The following is a 25895-nucleotide window of genomic DNA, read 5'->3' as shown; positions in this document are numbered from 1 at the left end:
CTGTTCAAGAGTTGTTTTGTATGCTATGCTAGTGTAATGTAACACACAGCTGGCTGGCTGGAATGACCAGCAAAGCCAAGCTACACCAGCAGGTGGCCTAGAACTATACAGTATACAATGATATTGATGTTGTAATGTAGAAAACTAGAGGTTCGGGCCCTCACATCTAACAACCTAGGACTGCACCTAGTATGTCAAAAAACGAAAAGCATGATTTCCATCATTTTTTAATCATTGAAAACCATGAAAAACAACATATTAGTTTATCGTCAAACCATGAAAACGACATACTATAGTAAGTTGAAAAACGACATATAATAGGCCTACGTATGTTGTCTAATTTTTTTTAATCGACGAAAAGCATGATTTCCTTTTTTTTGTCAGAAACCATGAAAAATGACATACTACAGTATGTTGTCGAAAAGCATGATTTTCATCAATGTTTTTATCGTCAAAATCCATGTAAAAACCTACATATTATGGTCGTCAAAGCATAATTTTCATCTTTTTCGAAAACCATGAAAAATGGACAAGCATGACTTTCATCTACAAAAACAAAGATTGTCGAAAAGAACATGATTTTCATCTTTTATTTCTTTTGCCAAAAACCATCATTTATAATGTGTTAACTTATGAATATGATACATTTCAGTACTTCTCTATGTGCCTTTACAACTGACTAAGTTATGGTAATTATAATGTGCTGTTCCACTGAGCATAATAAGGCATTATGACCAGCCCTTATAATACATTACCTGTATAAACATTGTTATAAGTTGTTATAACTTGTCATACATAATATAAACATTTGTAATACGTACATTTTGTTGCCAATACTTGTGTACTTTTACTCTTTTGAATACTTGTAACAGAGTATTTCTACATTGTGGTATTGATACTTTTACCAAAGTAAAACGTGAGTACTTCCTCCACCGCTGGGAATAACCAGTGTTGCATTTATTATCCTCCATATGTTTGTGAACACAAACACGATGATTTGATTGGCTGAGCAAAGTACATATTGAGGATAAAAAGTAAGGGCAGAAAAGTGAAGAAGCCAAAAGTGATTGGCCGGAATGACATTTGTGATGATTTGATTGGCTGAGCACGGAATGTGATGTATGATGATGTCTGATGATAAGAGCACCCCTCACTTCACACGAGTGTGATTTATTTCCTCTAGACTAAAAATAACTAGGCATATTTATAGGTTCAATAGTCTTTATTAGAGGCGCATCCTCACAGGCATGCACAGCTGTTGCAGCTGGCAGACTGTGATAGGCGGTCTTCTTCATCGTGTTACTCAGCGAGCTGAAATACACAAGACAGAGATGTTTATTAGCAACCACATATACAGTGTAATACACAGACAGAAAATACCCATGACCACACCGGTCCACACAAGACATCACATGAGACACGGTATGTGAGGCTAACTTCAATATTGGATTGCATCATGTCTGTTCTGAGAATAGCAAGTTATTTCAAAGAATACTTCTAAAGGTCACCCATGATTGAATCACATGAAGTCCTCTAATGATATTAAACTACTGACCTTGCCACCTTGGTCCCGGGTGCGAATACGGAGCTTGTTGACCTGTGACTCGGCCATATCAGCTCTTTCTTCTGCATCATCAAGTTCATGCTGAACCTTCCTGAACTTGGACAGGTTGGTGTTGGACTGCTCGTCCTGGGAATACGTGGGGACAGAAACAGGAGAGTCATCATTTGCAGCCCATCCTCATGTTATCTACAGTTATGTTATTGTGCAGTTTTTTTCAGCAGAGGTATGCTGATGCAATATTTGACTACCGGTAGATAGATTTATATCAAGACCCACTTAGAGTACAAAAGGTTGCTGACAGGGATCATTATAGTTGTGATTTGTAGGCAAATAAAGCATCACTCTTTACAATCAAACATCAAAGCGGGCTGCTACTAGGCCTACCACACCCAGTGTTGGTGTCAGGCCTGGAATTTCATCCTTTTAGGGGCAAGGCCACTTGGCCTTTAGTGTGTAGTGGTCAACATTTTAGTCCAATCAATGGACTGATTGATTGATTGATTGATTGATTGATTGATTGATTGATTGATTGATTGATTAAAATATGTATTAACAGTTTGCAGAATTACAGTACATTTCAAGCACAAACTCAATACAAAGACTGTTAACTGTGAGTGGATGACCCAATTAAGCATTACACTTGTTTACAAGAGGGTCCAGAGGGTCCAGCCACGCTGTTTCGCATTAGACAAAAATAAATCAGCTGGACCATGTCCGACCAACGTTAATGCATGTGACGTAGGACCGCCACACGGTCGCGACGGTAGAAAAATTATTTTGTTGAGTGATAGTTGCAGTCTCACCGGATAGCTAGATTAGCTACACTAGTAGGCATCGTGTGGGCTAAATGCTCTCTGTTTACTCTGTCAGTGCATGTATGCGTGGCGAGGAGGAGACGCGCGAGTGTGTGTGCATGTGTGTGTGTGTGTGTGTGTGTGTGTGTGTGTGTGTGTGTCAAACCACTTGGCAAATGGTAACACAACTACAATACACAAATATATATCTCTGGTGTTCATGTGCGCTACACAGACGCTAACAATGCCAAGTTAAAAATAATAATAATAATACAAAAATATTATATATTATATATATATATATATATATATATATATATATGCACTGTCTTCTTAAGTGCACTTACCGCCTCTTCAGCCTGTCTCTTGTAGCTTTTCAGCTTAGCCTGCAGCTTGTCTATGAGGTCCTGGAGGCGAGCCAAGTTTTTTCTGTCCTCCTCAGTCTGCAAAAACAGCACAGGGCATTCTAGGTTTTTCATTCTGTCCACAAACAATCGCTACTTGTTTCAAACCCTAGCAGTATGTTGTTCCATCTATGCAGATGCAGGAGGTGACATGTTACCTGGTAGGTGAGTTCTTTGATCCTCCTCTCATACTTGCGCACGCCCTTCTGATACTCCTGGCTCATCTTCTGCTCAGTCTCAAGCTCACTTTCTAGGTCTTTTACCTGCCAATGCGTTTAGACAGTTACAAGTCTGCTCTCACTATTCCAAAGATGAACAGGTAGGATAGCGCCTGAATCAATGCTTGTGTAAAGTTGCTTTCCCTAAATACTGTGTAACCAAAGCAGCCACATTGGCTGCCTGCCAAGGGAACCACCTCCCAATTTTCTATTCAATAATCTTCAATAATCTTGCATGAGTATATTGTTAACGTTCTAATTAAAATCATTATAATTGTGTGCTTGGACTTCTGGTGACTTTCAAAGTGTTTGATTAATACTATATAAGAGATGCATATGTGGGACAGGACAAAATGCCACCTTGGACTAACAACAATTTAAAAAGTAACCTGGTTGGAAGTCAACTTCTAACCCAACCCTGTCTGGCCCCCGGTCTACCACATTGACTACAGATCTTCCAGTGTAAAACACCTCACCCTGGTCTCTAGTTTCTGGATCTGCTTCCTGCCACCCTTGAGTGCAATCTGCTCAGCCTCGTCGAGACGCATCTGCAGATCCTTGACGGTCTGCTCCATGTTCTTCTTCATCCTCTCCAGATGTGCAGTGGTGTCCTGCTCTTTCTTCAGCTCCTCTGCCATCATAGCTGCCTACAAAAGGACAGTGTTGGAATTACAGAACTCGTTATTGCCGCATGCAGGGAGTCTGAGTCAGTATTATGTGAGCTCTGTAAATGTGTGTAGGGCCTTACGTCAGTGATGGCCTTCTTGGCCTTTTCTTCTGCATTGCGGCACTCCTGCACTGCATCATCCACCTCGGTGGACAGCATGGACAGATCACTTTCCAGCTTCTTCTTCTGGTTGATCAGGCCAGTGTTCTGCATAAAAAGATGACAATGATGTTCTCTGATCTTTTTGTTAAAACCTCAGCTTCTTTATGTCCTCTCTGGTACTCAATACGCTGATACCTTACCTGAGCATGCAACAGGTTGACTCTCTCGGTGGACTCGATCAGTTCGTGCTCGGCTAGTTTCCGAGCTCGGTCGTTCTGCTCCAGCAGGGCCCTCAGCTCCTCCACCTCTGCAGCCAGCAGGTTGTTGCGGCGCTCTGTCACTGCCGCCTGCTCCTTCAGTTCCTCATTCTGGTGCAGGGTCTCATCCAGCTCCAACTGAGCATCCTGCAGCCACAAAATTTCACATTATGTACCTGACCTTATGCAATCAGGAATCAAGTTAATTCACGGCATGAAAATGACAGACCATATCGGGGATGGAATGCAACGTAATCTAAATAATTTTTGATGTGATGTAAATAAAAGAAAAAAGAAAAATCTAGACATTAGCATCTGCTAGTTGACATGACAAACAGGGGTTAGTTGGCAGGCTGGCTGTTTATTTTATTTTTATTTAACCTTTATTTAACTGGGAACTGGCCAAGAGGCAGAAATAAAATTGCACATCAGTGCTACCACACTACATGACAGAGTAATACATCCTGGTTTATCCTCCAGAATACCTAAAAATACAATAAGAATCTACAAAAAGTTACAACCCTAAGCGATGCAAAAAGGGCAAAGTGCTACATTGTTATAGAAATGTACAACATATACATAAGTAAATAAATATATGAGCCTAACCTAGAGGCTGTAGTAAGAACTCACCTTGATCTGGACCTGCAGATTTCGCAGGAGCTTCTGGGACTCAGCGGCCTGTCTGTTGGCGTGGGCCAACTGCACCTCCATCTCATTCAGATCACCCTCCATCTTCTTCCTCAGGCGGACCGCCTCGTTTCGAGACTTGGACTCTGCATCCAATGTGGTCTGCATGGCCTCCAGTGATCTCTGGTGGTTGTGGCTTAAAGAAGTGAAGGAGAGACAGAGCAAGTTAAGGACCATGGCTGAAATGTGGCTCAAATGTTGGATTGCTCAACACAGCATGTAACACCTTGTAGATTAAGAAGTGGTTAAGAAGTTATGGGGAAGTGGTCTGGGATTCTAAAATGTAAGAGAGTGTTATATCTGGTTATAAAGCTCACCGAAGGTTGTCAATTTCCTCATCCTTTTCTGACAGTTTCCTGTCAATGTCTGCCTTGATCTGGTTAAGTTCCAGCTGGATGCGGAGAGTTTTACTCTCTTCGTGCTCCAGAGTGCCCTGAGATAGACACATAACTTAGTAATAATAATATTGTTAGCCTGAAGTGAAATTAGTCCACAGAAAAAAACCTAAAAGAATGTGATAGAATGCTTACCTCAGCCTCCTCTAGTGCAGCTTGGACCTCAGTTTTTTCCAGGTCCAGTCCCTTCTTCATCTTCTCCAGTTCGTGGATGGTCTTTGCTCCCTGGCTGATTTGATCGGACAGGTCGACTATCTCCTCTAGTGTTGGGGATATCAGTCAGCTTATTAGATGAGTCACAAAGTGATTGCAAAACTATTCTTAAGGTTGTCATTTCTTCTGTGTCTATGTCACTCTGTCTGCAATGAATCAATATGCATCATCAAATGATCACAACACAAAGCCATGAAACGTCATGTATTAGATATTTAGCTAAATATCTGACATACTGTGCACTTGGTGGTCAAATATCAATTAATGATTAAGAAAATGTCATACATAACTTCTGAACTATTCATCATAGGAGGATATATTTAGAGCACTGAGGTCATCTGCCCAGGAGACTCACTAAACACCTCTAGTTTTAGGGTGGAAAAAAATCACTGTTCAAAGATTAGCCAATTTAACATTGAGGTGGCCAGACTTCTCAGGTGCTCACTCCTTCTGTTACTGTATTTTGTAGTACCTTGGAGGTTCTTGTGCTCCCTCTTGATGGTCTCCAGATGGTCCAGAGCCTCCTCATAGGAGTTCTTCAGTTTGAAGAGCTCCGTGCTCAGACCACGAGACTCTTTCTGAGAATTTTCCAACTCTAACTGACACTCCTCATATTTTTGTTTCCACTCCGACAGAACCTGTAAGATATTATCAGACACATGGCATATTGCTTGTTTCTGTATTTGCACAGTGTACAGAGGAGACAAACTAGAGGTTGAGGACGAGAGGACGACATGCAGAGATGGGTGAAAATAAATAATACTGGGTCAATACAAATTACAAATACTGGGTCAAAAACATTATCATGGCCCGCACTTTGAACAGGCATAACTCATGTCTGTCTGTCTGTCTGTCTGTCTGTCTGTCTGTCTGTCTGTCTGTCTGTCTGTCTGTCTGTCTGTCTGTCTGTCTGTCTGTCTGTCTGTCTGTCTGTCTGTTGAGCAGCCTAAAAGGGCTTATTGCTTGGTCCCGTCTTATCGCTGCTTGCAGCTATATTTATTTATTTATTTAAGGGCTTTTATGACAGTAGGCTGGCAGCTAGGATATGGGGAGAGAGAGATGGGATAGTGACACGCAGCAAAGTCGGTCGGAGATCGGGACTCGAACCCGCGACACGCTGTCAGGCTACATTGCAGCCTAGGTGCCCGGACCACTGGCCAAAAGCTGAGTGTTTCTCATGGTGTTTGGAGCAGGCAACCAAAATGTTTAACATTGTTATCATCGAAAGCTAGACACCTATGGCATGAGACAGATTTTCTTTCCGTTGCCAGCCAAACACTAATTCCAAAATACAAAATATTATTTGAAAACGTATTTTAAATACACAAATATAAAACACTGCCCATCTCTGACGACATGTAACAAACTGGTCAAAAATCTGATTCAAAACCCATGATGTTGCATGATCATGGTATGTAACTCAATCTGACAGATTGTGAAAATGTAACATTAGATTTAATGAAATCGGAAATCCTCCATAAAAGGTCCTAGTCAGACAATGTGTGACCACATCCATCATCTGGACTGATGAGCTCCACTGTGTCCATCCTTACCTTGTCAAAGTGGCGCTGCTTCTTGTCCAGGGCTGCAGCTGCAGCATTAGAGCGCTCCAGGTCCACGACCAGGTCCTCGATCTCCGTCTGCAGCCTGTGCTTGGTCTTCTCCAGGGAGGAGCATTTGGCATTGGAAGCTTCCACTGACTCCTCAGCATCCTGCAAACGAGTCGCAAGCTTCTTCCTAATGGCAAAGTGTGTAAACGTAAATGCTTACAAACTGCAGCTATACAGTACGTGTTATTAGATTGACACTGTCCCATCTGGCTCCATTATATTGTCTCTGTCGAGTGCAAACCTCATATGCCCCAAACTGTTACTTTTCAGGATTCAAATTAAAAAATAGCAAAAGTTGCAGATCTGCTACTTTTGTGTTACGCTGGTAGTATGATCAAATTCGGCATTCATTTACGAAAAAAACAAAACACAAAAAGTTAGAATACAGAGGTCGGAGGTTTCTGCCCAACAGTGACGATATGATATGATATGATATGATATGATATATCATATGATATGATATGATATGATTTGATATGATGATACATAGCAGAATGTTACTTACTTAGCCTCCTCCAGTTCCTCTGTCCTTTGGATGGCATCGGTTTCGTACTTGGTCCTCCACTGGGCCACCTCAGCGTTGGCTTTTGACAGCGCCCTCTGCAGCTCAGCCTTGGCCTCAGCCTCCTCCTCATACTGCTCTCTCAGCAGGTCACAGTCGTGTCTGGATGACTGCAGGGCGTGGGCCAGTGCACTCTTAGCCTAAAGACCAGTGGAGGAAACATGATGACTGCAGGGCGTGGGCCAGTGCACTCTTAGCCTAAAGACCAGTGGAGGAAACATGATGACTGCAGGGCGTGGGCCAGTGCACTCTTAGCCTAAAGACCAGTGGAGGAAACAAAGTAACTACCGGTAAGTGTAGTCAAGTACTGTCGGTGCTTATAACAATTTCAGGTACTTTTACTTGAGTGTTTCCGATTTTCTATACTTTTACTTCTAGTCCACTACATCTCAAGCGACAAATATTGTACTTTTACTCCACTACTAATTATTTGAAAGCTGTAGTTATTAGCTACTTTGTACATTTTGATTAATATTACAACAAAACATACATTAACCACTTCAGCCCTATTTTAATTGCGATGCGTTGTGTATATAAATACCGGATCGATAAAAATCTGTATCGACCGATGATCGGAATCGGATGGGGAGCAAAAAAAACGTGATGAACAGAATGTTTCTACTTTGCAGTATTGATACTGTTACTGTTACATAAGTACAACCTTTGAGTGTTTTTTTCTCACCACTGCTAAAGACAAACCATCAAGGTGATAGAGAGTGATTTACAGTTCTGCTTCTATTCTTCAATGCTGGTAGTTACTGCACGTAAACGATAAATGGTTGCAATGACAAAGCAGTGGACCTTATTCTCCTCGTCCAGCTGTTTCTTGAGCTCCTCCGTAGTCTGGCAGAAGGAGTTCTTGGCGCGTTGAAGTTGGGAGACTAAGGCTTCCCGTTCTTCAAGCTTCCTGCTCATCTCAGCTACACAGAGACAAGATAGAGAGCGGTCGTAGATGTTTATTACCTCATCTGTATCGTATCATACAGCATACAGAGTGTGTGTGTGTGTGTGTGTGTGTGTGTGTGTGTGTGTGTGTGTGTGTGTGTGTGTGTGTGTGTGTGTGTGTGTGTGTGTGTGTGTGTGTGTGTGTGTGTGTGTGTGTGTGTGTGTGTGTGTGTGTGTGTGTGTGTGTGTGTGTGTGTGTGTGTGTGTGTGCGCCCAGAGATCCCATACCACTTTCGGCATTAGCTCGAGCCCTCTGGGTGCTGGTGTCATTGAGCTGCCTTTGGAGCTCCTCCACTTTGGCTTTAGCCTCATTCATTTGGTCTTCATACATGCGGCACATTTTCTCTGAGTTGGCCTGGAGACATTGTGAAATTGGTTGGTCGGTTAGCTTATTATTTTATCTAGATATTGATAACATCATATTAGTAATATAAATATAATGTAATGTATTGTAGCCTATATCATTATTATTAAATTAATGATTATTTTATTTGTGTTAAAATATATGTTTTGTCAGTAGCAGCTGTGCCTAAAAATGTGTGGTAATATTTTCTGAAAATAGCAGATCTACAAGCCCACAATGCGTCGCACTTTGTGTGCTTGTAGATCTGCTATTTCAAAGGTTTCCAACCAAGAGACAAGTATTAAGTGGTTAAATGTCCAAAATACACATTAACATGAATCCAATATAATAGAAAAGATAATGTGTAAACAATGATGAAGACAGACATCTATGTAGTAGGGTGTCCCTGCTTCATCTCTCTCTCTCTCTCCGCTATAGGTTGAAGACCCCTGGTTGCTTCATGTGTACCTTGCTCTTGGAGAGCTGCTCCACGGTGGAGGCCAGGTCGTCCACCTCCATCTTGGCCTCGCTGCGCTCCTTCTCCAGCTTCTGCTTGACGCGCTGCAGACTGTCGATCTGCTCTCCGAGCTCCGCCACCGTGTCGGCGTGCTTCTTGCGGAGCGCGGCCGTCGTGGCCTCGTGGTGCAGCATGGCCTCCTCCAGGTCCCGCCGTAGCTTTAGGAAGTCGCTCTCGCGCTTCTTGTTCATCTCCACCTGGGCCGAGGTGGCGCCGCCAGCCTCCTCCAGGCGCTCGCTGAGCTCCTCCAGCTCGCGGGCCACGTCCCCGCGCTGCTTCTCCACCTTGGCCCTGCAGGCCCTGTCCGCCTCCAGCTCCTCCTCCAGCTCCTCGATACGAGCCTGCAGAAACACACGGGAGGCGTGAAACCGATGGAAGGCGGCCGACGTGGAGTTGCATGATTCGGCAGAAGGAGCGAGTGCATCCTCCAGCAGCGGCAATCAGATGCGGCGCTGCCGGGGGGAGGGGCTACTACACTTGCCGGGGAAGGTAGGGGGATTATGACACTCCACTGTCCGTCAGTCCAGATGCCGCAACCACACCCGATAACAGATCCACGGCAGGGTCCATCCCTTACCTGAAGCTCTTTTATCTTCTTCTGAAGTTGAATGACCAAAGCCAATTCATCTTCAATTTTGGAACTCATCTCATTCATGTCAAAGTCTTTCCTGGTTGAAAAGTAAAAAAGATATAATTCATTTTAAATAATAACTGGTTTAATTAATACAACTTGAAAGAAAACCAAAAAGAAGTTTCTTAAAAATCTAAATATGCAAATGACTGACTTTTTCAGCTTCTCTTCAAGTTGCTGTTTGTCATTGTCCAGGTCCATAACTGACTCCATGGAAAGCTTCAAATCTCCCTCCAGTTTGCGTTTGCAACGTTCCAGGTCCATGCGCAGCTTCTTTTCTTGCTCCAGAGAGCCCTCCAACTGAGAAAAAGAATAAACATCAAGTTAATTAATATGAATGCCATATAAAATAAATAGATTAAATCTATAAAATGATCAGTGAATTATTTCAGTCAATGTGATCATGGGAGAGTTGCTAACTTGCTATACATCCCATGTATATAATGCAATTTAAAACATACTCATAATGCATTATTTTCTGCTCATAACCCTGTACAATTATAGTTATAAGAACTCATAAATTCATATTGCTTTATGAAAATCACACCTGTGTGGAGTGAGGGGCGCTCTAATCATCGTACATCATCATGAATCATTTCATACTGGTCAATCGGAATGCCTGTTGCCTGTTGCCAAAAATGTACGTCATATTTGGCGGACATTTGACCTAATTTGCCATTGGCAATGGCAAATATTGAGTGTCTCAATATTTGAGGTCTCAGTATCCAACAATGATGAGGAATAAGGTCTCAGTATCCAACAATGATGTAGTATTATCATACTTGACCTTCACCTTCTTCAAGTCAATATAAAATGCTTTATAATCATGTGTTATGATTATTGTTATAAAGCATTATGAGATAATAGTATAGACATGGGATGCATAGCACCTTCTGTTACTGTCTAGGCCTTCGCATGAGTATAAATAAGGCCTATTAGGAGGATGAAGTGTCCCTGAACTGGAACATTTATAAACTCACATCGTCCACTTGTTGCTCCAGCTTGGCCTTAGCTTTGGTCAGGATGTTGGCTTTGTCCTCCTCCACCTGCAGGTCATCCAGTGTCTGCTGGTGAGCCTCCTGAAGAGCCTTCTTCTCCTTGGTCAGCTTCAGAATGGACTCATCCAGCACTGCCATCTCTTCTATGAGGTTCTTCACCTGCATCATACATGTGGATGCGGGAGAAAATAATACACAAAGCTCTGGTTTTAGTTTCATGATACCTGTTTTGACCAGTTAATCATGAGTAGTCCGAGCTGGTCTTAGGACTAGAGGGAGCAATGTCGTCAACAGGCCTTTACCACTAGCATGGCCTGAGGATATCAAACTTCACTGAAGTGTCCTTTTTTTCACTCGACTCTCAGAGGAAGGTCATTATTAGTTGATTTACTGTAATTTGTATCTTTAAAGAGGAGTGGCACCTAATGGGGATCTGAATGAATAATGAATAAAGCATAGAGCATGGGATGTTGGTATGGGCCTGGGTTTGTTACCCCAGGTGTTACATTGTTCTGCGTTCTTCGCTCACCTTGTTCTCGGTGGCATGCTTCTCCTTCTCCACCTTGGCCAGGGTGATCTCCAGATCATCAATATCCTTCCTCAGCTCGGCACACTCATCCTCCAGCTTCCGCTTCTTGGAGAGCACGGTGGCATTCATCTCCTCCTCGTCCTCCAGCCTCTCCAACAGCTCTTTGACCTTGGCCTCCAGCTGGATCTTGGTCTTGATCAGCAGGTCACAGCGGTCCTCTGCATCCGCCAGGTTGTCCTGCTCCTGATGAGAGAGGACACGGTACCAAAAGAACAAAAGAGTTGAGTAATAGACTGAGACGAGATATAAAGGAGAAGTCAACATGTGTCTGGAAAGGTTGAGCGCATGCAGTTTTAGTACTGACATCTGGATCCTAAAATTAAAACACAGCATCTGTACTGGAAATGTTGAATGGGTGAATGGGTGTATGGATTGTTCTAGAATTGCTCTGTGAATGGTCCTACAGTATACTTACTGCCTGCAGATGCAGAGAGAGGTCATTCTTCTCCTGGATCAGGCTGACCTGCCTCTCTTCAAGCTCCTTACGCTTGGTCTCTGATTTCTCCAGAGCCTCTTTGAGCCTGGCCAGTTCTTCCTTCAGAGCAGCAAGCTCCTTCTCTGTGGCAGCGCTCTTCAACAGAGGTTTGATCTTAAAGAAAAGTCTCATCCAAGGCCAGTGTTTCACTACATTGAAGGCCCGGATGTTCCATTTGATGATCATCAAAGCCTCTCTGGAAACAAGAAGGAAAGGCAAAGGGTGAAAGAAAAAAGTGACAGAAATAAAGGGTGAAATAATTAAAGGGTGATCAAATTAACATTTTCACGCTGGTTGGGAAGTTGGCAGGGGAGGGTGTTCTCTGTTGTTGCACTAGCAACTGCTACAAGTTATTCAGCAGGAACTGGGAGGGATAGTGTATTCCCACACACAAGTTATGCTCCTCACTGTTTTTATGCTTTGTTTCCTAATCTAATGTATTCCACTGTCTGCCTGTTCTGTCATTTTTTGTGTGGGGACTGCAGATGTAAATGAGCATCTTTGCTAAATCTGTTGAATTGAATTGAATTGAATTGAATTGAATTGAATTGAATTGAATTGAATTGAATTGAATTGAATTGAATTGAATTGAATTGAATTGAATTGAATTGAATTGAATTGAATTGAATTGAATTGAATTGAATTGAATTGAATTAAGGGACAGGGACTACTGTATACACATGGTATTGGCAAAATGAAACAAACAAACAAACAAACCAACAAACAGAACAAAAAAAACAATGGAAAATAATTAAAGGAAGAAAGAATTAAAGGGTAATATATTTAGAATATCTCAATAGTAGAGTTAATCAGAACTCTAAATATGGAACTGAGGTAGATTGCTCAAGGACTTCCTGTCAGGGTTTAGAGGTGTGTGTGTGTGTGTGTGAGTGTGTGTGTGTGTGTGTGTGTGTGTGTGTGTGTGTGTGTGTGTGTGTGTGTGTGTGTGTGTGTGTGTGTGTGTGTGTGTGTGTGTGTGTGTGTGTGTGTGTGTGTGTGTGTGTGTGTGTGCGCTCGCGCGCGCACGCACATACCAATGGACAAGACAAGGTTGTGTCGGAGGGATCTAGTAGAATGGGAGGTGGTTGAATGAGGGAGGGGGTAGCTGAGCTATGAGTCTGATTGAATGTTTGACATGACTCCACGCTGGGTGCCTCTCAAAGGTGAACGTCTCTGTGTTTATTTAGAAACCGAAGCCCTCTGTCCAACGGCATCCTTTAATCCTCTGTCACCCGCCACATATCCCATCCCCGCAGTCACTTAGAAGTGCAGGCGCCGTGGACAAAAGGAGCCATGGGGCATGGGGCGTTCAGGGAGAGAGGGAGGGGGGTGGCATATTTTTAGGGTGTACCCAAGCAGCTGCCACTTGACACATGTCGCCACAGAGCTCTGTGGACAGCGTCAGCATTGTTTAATTTAGAGAGATAAAGGTGAGAATGGCAGAGACGGGCGTGTGTGTATGTGACAAGAGAGAGCCAGGGCCCTTATTACCAATAGGGCCACACACATGCCTGGTAACCATATAAGGGCAAGCACACGCCTCACACACGCCGATAACACTGCCCTTGCATGCCACACATACTAGACCAAGGGAGGGAGCACTAAGGTATAATGTATCACATGATGAAAGGATCGCAGCTGATCATGTTCCTACTGATCCTGTTTGGGAAAGCAACTGGTCACCCAGTTCACTCATTTCATAGCAATGTCTTCATCTGCCGGTGAGGTTCAAAGCAAACCCTCTTACTTTACTCTCCTGCCCTGCTAGGTCGGCATACTAAACACATCTACTCTCTTCTAGCTCACAATGCGTTGCTGTGCGACACCACCGTACAACAAAGTATAAATCAGTCTTAAGTGATTAAGAGATGAAGCCGAATGTTCCTTTGATCTCATACTTACTTCCTCTCCATCATCTTAAAGAGCTCCAACTTCATGATCTTGCCACGGCTCACAGCCTGTAACATGGTGAGGACTTTGGCTAAACGATCGTCCCTCAGCTCTTCTAGAACGCCAAGGAGGCCTGCTTTGAAGAACACCTGTATTATAGGAACAAAACCACTGCAATAATCAATGGCTGATAATGAACAGCAGTGTACAAAAACAGACTGTTCGATTGTGTGGGACACTGGTTAACACCAGTGGTGTGTGTACGGGTGGCCAAAATGTGACATTTCTTTGGTAGGCTACTAGAGTATTCATTCAAAACACATCTATGTGTAACAAATCAACATGGCTATACTCACATTTATACATAGGATGAATTCATGTTGATTTAAATGCATTCAAAGACAAAAATGCAAAATGGCAGTTCGTACATAAATTATCTCTCTATAACGTTAACTAACTGATTGATTGATTGATTGATTTTCACAACATATTTACAAATGCACCCAAATATTAGTTGGTATCGTGCCACTCTGTGGCTATTGTGACTATTATTATCATAGGCCTATAGGATCAGACGAGACTTGACAGTATAATTGTCAACAATAATTTTCAAACCCAATCTCCGCCCTCCCACCTTAGTGTGTCCAAATCTATACTGGGTGTGGTCCACATCCAAAGAGGCCAGCAGCTTCTCAGAAGCCTTCCTGCTGTCCACAAACGTGTCATCTGGGATGGCTTGTGGGTTCAGGATGCGATAGCTGTCCACGAGTAAGATAGTAGGTTCTGTTACTGATCCAGACTCAGATTCACATTGGTATCTATTATCTAAGGAACTGTTTGTTGACATTTGTGTAAAACAAAGTGTACAAATGGACCCAAATGTACCATATGGGACCATTTTCGACACTCTTGAGGACTTTACTGTCTGTATTTGTCCCATTCATCTCACCGCTGTTTGAAGTCAGCATAGAGAAGGCGGTTAGGGAAGCCCTTTCTGCAGATTCTAATGCCCTCCAGCACACCATTGCAGCGTAGTTGGTGCAGAACCATAAAGGAATCCATGATCCCTGGAATAATACAATAATAATAATACAATAATTGCACACAGGAACTTAGTTGCTGATGAAATGTATGTGCCATGGCCCATGACACCACCTCAAAATCAATCATTTTAAATTAAATACTGAATTATTATTAATTATGTTTGACATCAAATCTATTTTAATTTTAATATGTAACAAATATACCATATAATAGTTAATTCCACAGTTAAGAATCGGATTATTCTACATAATAAAAAAGAGTCAGAATGGTCCGTTGTTCAGAGATGCAGTAACTTAATTGAACAATCAGAAAGGTGTATTCAACAAAGCCATGTAATAAGATGTGGTAATTGAATACACTGTGTCATACCTGGAGTCTTTGACTCATTAGGGATGATGCAGCGCACAAAGTGGGGCTGTGTGCTGCGGAGGTTGGTCATCAGCTTGTTCAGATTTTCCTGAAGGTGCGGAGAAATGTGGCAGAAAGCAAAAACGAAAAGAATCAGTGACTAAGAATTATTCGATGACTTGAGCAAAAACCTCAACACCACGCTACGAACAGGACTGTGCAAATTGCTGCAAAGATCATAGTCTGTTTTAGAGCACATTGTGATCACCTTCATACGTTGTCCCCGGTGTAGAAGAGAGAGGAGCCAGCACAGACTTAAAGTGATGTTCATGTGATCAATGCCCTAAACATCACTGCAAGTCTTAACTGCCTCCTTCCCAGCACTCCAATGATAATTTATCACTGGATATTCTGGTTCTACTTGAGTATGATTGAGGGGATTAAATCAACTACATAACGCTGGTGTACATTGACATCAAACAGGTGCCAGACTCACCTTGTGAAGCTGAGATACAGTCTGAAAAGATGCAGCCTTCTTCCTCTTCTCCTTGACCCCGCTCTTGGGGTCTGCTGCTCATGGGTGATAAGACTCATCAGTTTAATCATACATTGATCCCAGTGATCTAGAGCACTGGTTCCCAAACTTTTTAACTCGAGACCCAAAAGAGAAATTAGACTTTGAAATTAGATTTTTCCACGACCCAAACTAGTGAAAATAGCATATCGCGTCTCTTCGTGCCGTCTTGTGAGCTTGTAGATCTGCCATTTTCACTACTTCCTAAACTTTTTTTTTTTTTATAAAATACTTGGAATAGTTTTTAATTGATGAAATCGTCTGATTATTTTATAATCTTTTGAAATAATATTATTTTTTTAAATGTAGGAAATGAAAAACGAATTCACTCACAACCCATAAAAATTGGTCCGCGACCCAAATAGTGGGTCAGTACTCGACGGGACCCATGTTTGGGTTGCGGACCAATTTGTATGGGTCGCGAGTGGAAACCAGTGATCTAGTCTACAGTCATGAATGTCATCAGGTTGCCTGTACCTGTGTCTGAGCTGACATAGTTCTCATACAGAGAGGCCAGTAGCTTGTTGGCAGACCTCTGGAAGCACACCACCACCGTCTCATTCAACGGGTCTTTGTTTTTCTCCAGCCAGCCAACAATGTTGTATGGTACCTGTGAGATATACAGCCAACATCTTAACCCATTAAGACCTGAGGCCGATTCATATTCCTTCTAAATCAGCAGTTCTCACAATTTCAAGATTTTTCTAAAATGTAAAAAAAGAAAAAAATACACTGTACACTGTATCTAATTACGTAGTTTCACCTGAAAAAAGTCCAAATGTCCCTAAAGGTTTCAATGGTTCTTTTAACTCGAGCGAATACTGTGTGGTATAGATTAGAGAGTATGCACATGCATGATTTTCCCATCAGGACACGCCCCCCTCATCTAGACTGAGCATTGAACATTGAGCAGCATGGAGTGTTGGAGTTTGGAAGCGCTCGTTGGAAATCACTCAACCGTCCTGCGTACCACCTGTTTCTAAATGTCACATAATGCAGGAGGCAGCAAAATGTTGTGTTATTGAAAACAAGCACTTAGAAAAATAATCAAATGCAGGGCATTTCTTGACAGAAAGTAGCTCATAACGTTTTTATGGTGGCTTTTTATGAAACAAAAACTTTGCAGATAGAAAGAGGATAATTCAAGCTTTTCGTACAGCTGCAATATTGGTGAGTTTAACATTGTTTAATGCAATCAGACAGGACTTTTCTGTTTGGATGAATAGGCTGTCAAGGCCAGAAAGTAGTTTTTTGCCACTCAGTGGGCGTTCCCGCATAACTTCCAGGTACGATGATGTCACGCGCATACCCTCTATTGAAGCAGAGGAGGTTTTCATAATGCTTGATAAGTCAATCTTTAGTAAGGATGGACTTACCACTCCGGCGTAGTGGACAAGCTCAAAGTGGGCCTCGTACTTGCGCTTCTTATCCGGTCTGGGTTTTAGGAAGTTAGCTGACTTGCCAATGTGATTATCGTACATCTTGGCCTGGAAGCTGTTGACAGTGGCCTTGGGGAACATGCACTCCTCTTCAAGAATGGACATGATTCCCAGTGGCTAGAGGAAGAGGAGGTGGTTCATTATGCCATTCATTTATATGTGACAGCTGATGATCACATAAAGTATTGAAATACAAATAAAGAGCAAAGTAGTACAAACTTTATCCAAGACAGATACAGATGAAGAGATAACAATGAGTAACCTAACATGAAATAAGCTGTTTGTACTTTTTCAATTAGATCAATGCAAGCCTGAAGGTCAAGCCCGAAGTCGATGAAGGTCCAGTCGATGCCCTCTCTCTTGTACTCTTCCTGTTCCAGGATGAACATGTGGTGGTTGAAGTACTGTTGCAGTTTCTCATTGGTAAAGTTGATGCACAGCTGCTCAAAGCTGTTGAGCTGCAATGAAAGTGGAACAGGTGTTCAGGAGAACTTTAGAATTGAACACAACAGCATGTCTAAACTAGAAAATATGTTACATTGATTTATCCTGCACCACTGCTAGTGTGTCACACACTCTGAGAGGGCACCCGCTGGTATTAGATCAAAGCGTACACACTCAAATAAAAGTGATTCTTCAGTGAGTCCACCTAGGCAACATTCTCTACATTGCTCTGGCCGTAACTGAATTGACAAAATGGAAAAACTTACATCAAAGATCTCAAAGCCAGCGATATCCAGTACACCTATGAAGTACTGGCGAGGCAGGGACGTGTACAATGTCCGGTTGATGCGTCCCACAAGCCATTTGAACATGCGGTCATAGGTAGCTTTGGCTAGGGCGCCGACAGCATAGGTAACCTATAACAGCAGCCACGCAACACACACAGTCACACACACAAGAAACATGGTCATCGTTCACACAAGTAGCCTCTGTTGCTTGGATACCAGATTGCAGAGTGTGTAGAATGCTGATTGATTAAGAATTACCGGTAAGACACTACTGCTTATTGACACTACTTGCTTATTAGCAAATAGAATAGCAATGCAAGTGCAGAAGCTGATTTCTTCTTCCTACAAAATACTTTGGAATATTTCGAGGGATTGTTCAGTTAAACCTCCTCATCCTCCTACTGGTCGTATGGCTGATACATTATTATGTTACAAAGGCTTGAGTCCACAGACTCTGAGCATAATCCTACTTTATGTTTGAAACTGTATGTAAGCAATAATTATAATGTGTCCTAAGCATTAATTACATTTTACGGTTTGTTCTTTTCAAGCAAACAGTTACAATCAGGTGCTTTACAAAATAAGTCCATTAATATGTTGGACCCAAAGGCACATACAGTACTACTACTTTGACTTTGGTCTACTCTATGCTACAGTATATGGGCCTGAAATACCACTGAAATACCGTGTTACCCTGTCACCATGGCAATACGGTAACATGATATGCCATGACGGCCTTATAGCCCTGTCATATCAGGCCCCTCTCACAGCACTGTGTGACAGGGATGTCATGGTACTGGTCATTGTGTCTATATGGTACTGGTCATTGTGTAATCATGTCACATGATACTGACCATGATACTGACAATCATACCGACTTGAAATTGATGAGATGTTTTCTAAATTATATAACCAACCAACACAATACACAATAAAAAATAAAGCTGGCATTTTAATTGGGTGTGGGGGCGGTAAGGGACCTGGCTATTGGATAGGGAGCACTAGCCCAAAGAAGGTTGAGATTTGCATTCACTCACCTGTTCAACACTCTGACCCTTCACCACATACTCATTGCCAACCTTCACCCTGGGGTGCAGGAGCCCCTTCATTAGGTCAGCTGAGCTGACTCCCATCAAGTAGGAGGCCTTGTCAGCACCTGTCAAACCAACATAGAATGGAAGCGAAACCATCACGGTCACAATCAACTTTACTGTGACTTCACTGTCAAGCTTAATTTCAGAAACATAGACTGTCACTTCACTGTGTTGTGTTCTTTGGACTCTGGGGATCTTACTTTCAGTGCCGTCGGTCTCAGCCTGTTCCTCGCGCTGTTTTTGCTTGAATTTCATGTTGCCCAAGTGCATAATGGCTCCAACTATTTTATAGCAGCCGTATTTCTCCTCAGTCATGAAACCTAGAATATCCATGGCATGCTGTGGGAACAACCAAGAACAAGTGATGTCACCGCTTCAAATTATATTGGAGAAAAGATACTTACCCCTATATATCTACGTATATACTTTTATTCATTCAGTCATGATGAAACGCTAAGCATGGCCCCTGGAAAGAGGAGCGATTCACCGTGCATGTACACACCATAGAAATGCATGTTTTATTAGTCATTGCTTTGTACATTATCTTTCAATATTTACAGTACATAGTGTTATGACTGCCGTTGTTGTGATTATTGTGTTGGGAAGCACTTTGTGTTGTTTTTGTTTGTTTTTTCATGAAAGCTGTGACAGTATATAAATCAAAGGTATTATTATATTATTTCGGCACAGAAAAGCTCTTACGTCAGTGGCCATCAACTCCTGCCCATCATCCATGTTCTCCACGGTGGTGACCCCCTGGGAGCAGAAGTGGTACTCATAGGGGTTGGTAGATATCAGTAGCATATCTGTGAGGAGAGGAGTGTGCATGATGAGGTCCTGTACTAGCTTGGACATTGGAATATTATGAATACAAATCCCATTTATGTTTGCCTCTTATGCTTTGTAAATGAAAAATGCACAGTGGAGATATGACAAATAGCTTAAATATATAAAGAAATTCCATTTTTGGAAAATGTTGGAAAATGCATTAACATTTTTCATGCATTGGAAACGTGGAAACGATTATGATGATTATGCAAAACTAATTGGGATTAGGTAATTATGTAACAATTGTGACAGGCCTAGGTTTAAGCACGATTTGCACTTTGTTGTAAGACGGTGTCCACCAGGGTAATGGAGTATCATTCTTAACTACCAAGAAATCCCCCCCAGGGGTACATTTTTACACTCTCAGAGTTAAACTAAACTAAACTAACATTTAATTTTGCAGTGAAATAACTTACCTGGGAGTTCTGGCTTCTTCTGTGACATGATCTGATAGTAGATGTGGTAGCTCCTCTCACCAGGCTGCTGAAATATCACCCTGGACTTTTCCAGAAGATCTGACAAATGAGAGCAGCAACTTATTAACACATAATATACACAGAAAATGTCTTCATTTAAGTCCTGAGTGTTCATTTAACTATGAGTGCAAACATGTAGTTAACTAAATTAACTCGACATGGGCCTAGACGGCTGGCGTTTCACTCCCCATCTCTCTCTCCCCATTTCCTGTCAGACTACTTTACACTATTACACTTTACACTACTTTAGTGTACTTTACACTATCAAATAAAGTCAGAAAAAGCCCCCAAAATATCTTTAAAAATATAATAATAATACTGGAATGAATGAATAAATACAAAAGTAAATGTGTTAACTCACATATGTCAATATCAGAGGAGGCTAGTTTTCCAGTGTGTCCAAAATGGATACGGATGAACTTTCCCTGTGGGAGAGAAATTAGAGGATTATCTTATTTTGAGGATGTCATTATAGGTAAACATCTTCAAAAAACATTACAAATAAAAAATAATTTCAAACTAATTTTCACATTTGAAAACATTTTAAGATTGTTCAAAATCAAATTATCCAAATCTTTATTTTAAAAAAAAAATAGTCGATGTGTTGTGAGCTTGCTTAGCTATTAGCTATTTTCACTATTCATCACGATGAAATATAGGGCTTGAGAGCACCGCGGTTCCATTCACAAACTTTTAACAGGTACTCACAAAACGGGACGAGTTGTCGTTCCTCAACGTTTTGGCATTGCCAAACGCCTCCATTGCAGGGTTCGCCTCAATAATCTGGTCCTCTAGCGTACCCTGCAAAGATAACAAGGTGGATGAGTCCTCCACGGTCAAATAACCCTCAGTGTTAATCTAAATCTGACAGTGTATAAAATGGTCCATTGGTGTCCATTTCAAATGAACTGAATAGCATTACAACAATCTCAACCACTTGAAACCCAGCATCCATATTCTGGGGAGCCAAAAATAAGCGATCTACGAGCTTGCAGATCGGCTATTTTTGGGGACGAGATTTGGTGTAGAAGGAAAAAGCGGTCGAACTACAGAGCCAACTCAGGTCTAGAGGGTTTAAGTGGTTAAATCTATACTGTAACTTTCATGTCCTACCCTGGATTTGAACCTGAGTGCTTTACCACTGAGCTAATAGTCTGCTTGCTCAGGGGAGACATTGAATTTTCACCAAGTTCAGGCAGTATACCACTATCAAACAGTAGTGGTCATAGCAGACCACAGGATATAAAAGACTCAACAGAAGAGCAGAAAGACCAGAGAAGTACAACCATGGCATTTGTGAAAGTAAAATAATATTAGTATACTCTACCCTATAGATCGGTGAAAATATCATTAAGCCCAATATTTAATTGTATGATGAATAATACATTCTTGCTATTTTTGTCATTTTTGGAAAGAATTGATCATTTTTAGAAAACAATGTGGAAAAGGTTTAGAAGATTAGGCAAATATTTTTTAAGAATATGAAAAGACGTGGGCAATTTTTTAAAATGTTTGCACGTTTTCACCAATGCCCAAACATGCCCGATATAGGGACTCCAGGTTGAAAGTGCAGCAACAATGCTAAATCAAATTAAATGATAGATACTAGATAGAACACATGCATCAACATAAATCAATGGTGATGTATGTGTCATAGAGCTAACATACCCTGTTTTAGTGGCTGACCCATGAGGGTGAGAAGAAGGTGATTGTGCTAAAGCAAACACTTAATGACAGTTTCACCATCAAAGGGGTATATCATGACCAAGTTGAAATATTGATTGTTAAAGCTGTGATAAAGGTTTACAACCACGTCATTTTATATGATGAACAAAGCCACAAAAACAAAGCAGGAACGGAAATGGGAGGAAATGTGGGCGAAAAGGGGGAGTAAAAATGGACGCCAAGCAAAATAGGAAAAACAAAAATCAAAGCAACTGAAAGTGCTATGCCATTTTGGGGTTAATGGTTTAAAAAAAAAGAAGAAGAAAAAAAGTGAGAAAATGAGAGGAAAAGGGAAAAATGTAAATGATTCCAAAAATCAACAAGAAGATAAAGTAGCTAGATGAGGGTATAAGTCTATGAATGTAATCAATGTCGACATTCACCATTGATACGTAATGAAGAAAATGTATGAAAGAATGTTTAAGGGGAATTCTCTAAAGGATTCCTAGGACCAAAAAAAAGTAAAAAGGGAAAAGGGAACAAAAAAAATGTACTGCCATATTGGCCTTACTCCTTTCTTAGCAGATGTTTCCCCCAGAGCTGCCACAATAGCAAAATACTGAATGACACGTTTCGTGTTGACAGTTTTGCCAGCACCGGACTCACCGCTATAGGAGTGTGACAAAAAATAAAAAATAAATGAACAAACGTGTGCATAAAACAGGTAAAAACGGGACACAAAAGGTTGCGTAAAATATACGTTACAAGTGAAGAGGGGGAGAAAGACCGTCTGGCTTTGTTTGGCTTTGACTGAATTACATTCAAGTGCAGCAATATATTTCAAACAAAGCTCAACGCATTTTAAGTGGCAGTGTTTGGAGGGTATACTTTACACATTATGTAGTTATTCACATTGCCAAAACATTCAAATGTCCTATACTGTATTGTGTATTAATATGTCACAGACTTGGAAAAAGAGTGCATTCGGTTTTTAAACATTTTGACTCACGTGATTAGCATGGCTTGATTCTCCCGATCTAGTTTAAAAAAAAAGAAGCATATTAGTTATATCATTTTTTTGTTATTGTTTATAATTATACTATAGATGTCATCCTGAAAAGTGTTTGACTGCACTTTTGCATGTTTTACTGCACAGTACAGATACATCCTCAAGTGTTGATTTATCCATTTATATAACTCAAGAGTGTACAAATGTCTCACTCACTCTACTGTAGCACCTTGGATAAAGGTGCTATATAAATGCACCATTTACTCTCCAAGTTAAATTAACACTCAGGATTTTACTGTGTGTGTGTGTGTGTGTGTGTGTGTGTGTGTGTGTGTGTGTGTGTGTGTGTGTGTGTGTGTGTGTGTGTGTGTGTGTGTGTGTGTGTGTGTGTGTGTGTGTGTGTGTGTCCACTCACTCTGCAGCATGTCATTGTAGGCGTTATCTGCAATGGAGTAGATGTGGGGTGGGGACTCAGAGCGGCGCTTGCCTTTGTAGGCAGCAACCACAGCGGGATCGTAGACAGGCAACCATTTGTATGGATTCACTGTCACACAGAAGAGCCCGGAGTAGGTCTAAGAAGAACAGCACCATAATATCAACATGGGAGAAGTATAAAAGGCCTTTCATAGTGTACACAATCACATAGCTTTTATCGTTTTTATATTATGCATTTAATATCTAGCTACAGTATGTATACATAATAACTTAGCAAATATATTAATATTTTGTTGCTGCTTGTTTATGTCTATTAACTGATTGTAGATTACAACAATGCACCAATCTCAACAAGTCAAATTCCTTCATATGTGTCATAATGAACTCTTGTAAAGACAAATTAAACTATATAGCCTACAATTACAAAATTGGGACATATTGTCAAATGTCATATTTGCACAAGCTCATGGCTCAACTCTCAGCCTCATGGAGGAAACCAGACAAATCTGCCATTGCAACAACAGAAAAAGGCCATTCCATGCAGGCTTCAATTCTCTTTTTTAATTAGGCCCACTGCAGGTGCCCACATTGCATAATTAATATACTCACATAGATCATCCAGTGGGAATAGCGTCTGCGCAGGTTGTAAAGCACCGAGGCCTCATTGAGGTGGGTCAGCATGGCCATGTCCTCTATCATGTCAAACTTTAGGGGATTCATCTGCTGGATTTCACCCTCCTTCACTATTAATATTGTCTAAGCAGGAAACAGAGACTGGTTTACAGGTTGACTGTAGCCTGTAAGGCTAGCCGTGCACTTCATGTTCAGTTGCTACAGCAAACCATTTTATTTTTTTATCTAGTGAAAAAGTGTGGTCTGGACATTCAATCATAAATTGTAATTATTTATTTGTCTTCTAATTGATAACGTTTGATTTTATACCAAAAGTGTTAATAGAAGATAAATAATTCAATAATATCACATTTTATTTTACGCAAAGCCAGTAGGCTATATAGGCCTAGCCTAGTGTAGCCTTAACTTACCCTCCGGTCTTTGGTCTCAACAATGACTTTGTCACCGTCGAGTTCTTTGATCTCGACCTCAATATAAGCTTCCTTGTCATCTGGGATCCACACGCGCTTCTTACCTAACAACAAATAACGCGGAGGAGAGACAGTGTTGATGGAAGTTAGTGCAATGACTAACTAACTAACTAACCAACTAACTAAACGAAATAATGCTGTTTAAATGCCTGTATTCCGATGTGTTGATCGAGTAGGATGCAATACAGTAAGACGACAAAATGTGTGACATAGATTGAAACGTGCGCGGAGCGAAGCCCGCCTAGCCCGGTGCCACTGGAGCTTTCCAAGTACCATCAAAAGGCTCCTGCGCAGCCAGCAGCTCCAAGTCCGTTTTACGCAAAAACGGTCCAGCCTCCCCAAACTCCTTCAAGTCAAAGCGGGACATGATGATGATGACAACTCCTGGTGCACGACGCACCAACGGAACAGAAGGCTTCTGGGACTCCTTGGGCAAGAAAACAAATCATTCAGTTAGATCAAGAGACATAATATGGGTGTTCTTCTCCGGCCTTTCCAGAAGAGCAGTGTGAAAGAGACCCGCAAACTAGAATGACTGTGTGCGTAAGAGCGCACAAATCCACTATTATCACCGCAGGCTATAGGCATTCAATCCTGTATCACGCGTAGCATAAATGCACTTGTCAGTAGCCTATATGGGCTATATGCAGAATGACATTTGGAGTCGATAAACCACTTTAAAACATAGCCAACCCAACGCGCAAAACGTAGGCCTATAGCCTAACTGAGAAAACAAAGTAAAAAAGTTGTAGACTGACCTCGTTATGCCGACAACGAAATAACAACTTGGTGAGGTGTGTCCCCTTTTTATTGTGTTTGTCAAGGTCACGGTCAGGGGAGATTTGTCCCTCATTAGCATATGCCACCTCCTCCAACGCCTATTGGTGGTGGCCGCGTGTCTCAATTGACACAAAAGGAAAGCTACGTTTTTATCATTGCGCTAAACCTATAACCTAAGCCGGCTATTTTTATAGCCCTGTTATTTTATGCGCTGCATGAAGTGAGTAAAAGAGAAATTCAAATGAGCATCTCTGAAGGGACGATTCTGTCATTGTCATGTCAAAAGTCGGAGTCAGTGTCCCTGGAGGCTAGCTAATAAAAACGCAGAGAAATGCCATGCAGATTATTTTTTGGATCGACAAAGAATTTCCCACTATAACGCAAGACCTCTGTAACACCAAGATCTTAAGTAGCCTATCTCGAGTAGCCTATGCTATGGGCTTCAGCTTTGACTATTTATAATATAGTTATATATGTTATGTCTCCTCCTGAAAAGCACAACTTTATT

The 25895-nt window shown here is 41.5% G+C and overlaps 1 protein-coding gene across 3 annotated transcripts; it reads right to left on the bottom strand.

The window, feature by feature from the left end:
- Positions 1–899: 899 nt before the first annotated feature.
- Positions 900–25275, bottom strand: myh7ba (myosin, heavy chain 7B, cardiac muscle, beta a). Of its 3 annotated transcripts, XM_079510927.1 has the most exons (42): positions 24881–25275; positions 24548–24651; positions 24114–24260; positions 23485–23641; positions 23070–23097; positions 22632–22728; positions 21104–21196; positions 20757–20820; positions 20336–20434; positions 19794–19897; positions 19292–19430; positions 19035–19153; positions 17977–18126; positions 17554–17724; positions 17204–17383; positions 16305–16437; positions 15750–15823; positions 15275–15362; positions 14811–14928; positions 14496–14619; positions 13874–14010; positions 11912–12167; positions 11437–11679; positions 10890–11066; positions 10064–10209; positions 9856–9946; positions 9230–9619; positions 8647–8773; positions 8275–8393; positions 7417–7613; positions 6855–7038; positions 5774–5939; positions 5224–5348; positions 5011–5126; positions 4637–4829; positions 3950–4153; positions 3729–3854; positions 3457–3627; positions 2921–3025; positions 2706–2801; positions 1556–1690; positions 900–1311 (listed from the first exon to the last, which is right to left on the bottom strand). In XM_079510927.1, exons 1-42 carry the CDS (start codon positions 24972–24974, stop codon positions 1300–1302), a joined length of 5799 nt encoding a protein of 1932 aa, XP_079367053.1. In that variant the 5' UTR covers positions 24975–25275; the 3' UTR covers positions 900–1299. The 3 variants fall into 3 exon arrangements, with proteins under 3 accessions (XP_079367053.1, XP_079367051.1, XP_079367052.1); XM_079510925.1 differs by lacking the exons at positions 22632–22728; positions 24114–24260; positions 24548–24651; positions 24881–25275 and having other exon boundaries at positions 901–1311; positions 23485–23597; XM_079510926.1 differs by lacking the exons at positions 23070–23097; positions 23485–23641; positions 24114–24260; positions 24548–24651; positions 24881–25275 and having other exon boundaries at positions 901–1311; positions 22632–22710.
- Between the last annotated feature and the right edge of the window lie 620 nt (positions 25276–25895).

This window comes from Electrona antarctica (assembly GCF_951216825.1).
Source record: "Electrona antarctica genome assembly, chromosome: 9".
Taxonomy (NCBI): Eukaryota; Metazoa; Chordata; class Actinopteri; order Myctophiformes; family Myctophidae; genus Electrona; species Electrona antarctica.
Note: the sequence above shows the minus strand (reverse complement) of the source record. Positions and strands in the feature narration are given on the sequence as shown.

Bases quoted from the DNA above. Each gene is read 5' to 3' on its own strand.
- myh7ba (XM_079510927.1), bottom strand. From the start codon at position 24,974: ATGTCCCGCTTTGACTTGAAGGAGTTTGGGGAGGCTGGACCGTTTTTG. The intron at 21,197-22,631 runs GTAAGGCCAATA...TTATCTTTGCAG, and splicing joins AAACATCTGCTAAGAAAGGA to GGTACGCTAGAGGACCAGAT. The intron at 19,154-19,291 runs GTAAGATCCCCA...TTGGTTTGACAG, and splicing joins TGAGACCGACGGCACTGAAA to GTGCTGACAAGGCCTCCTAC.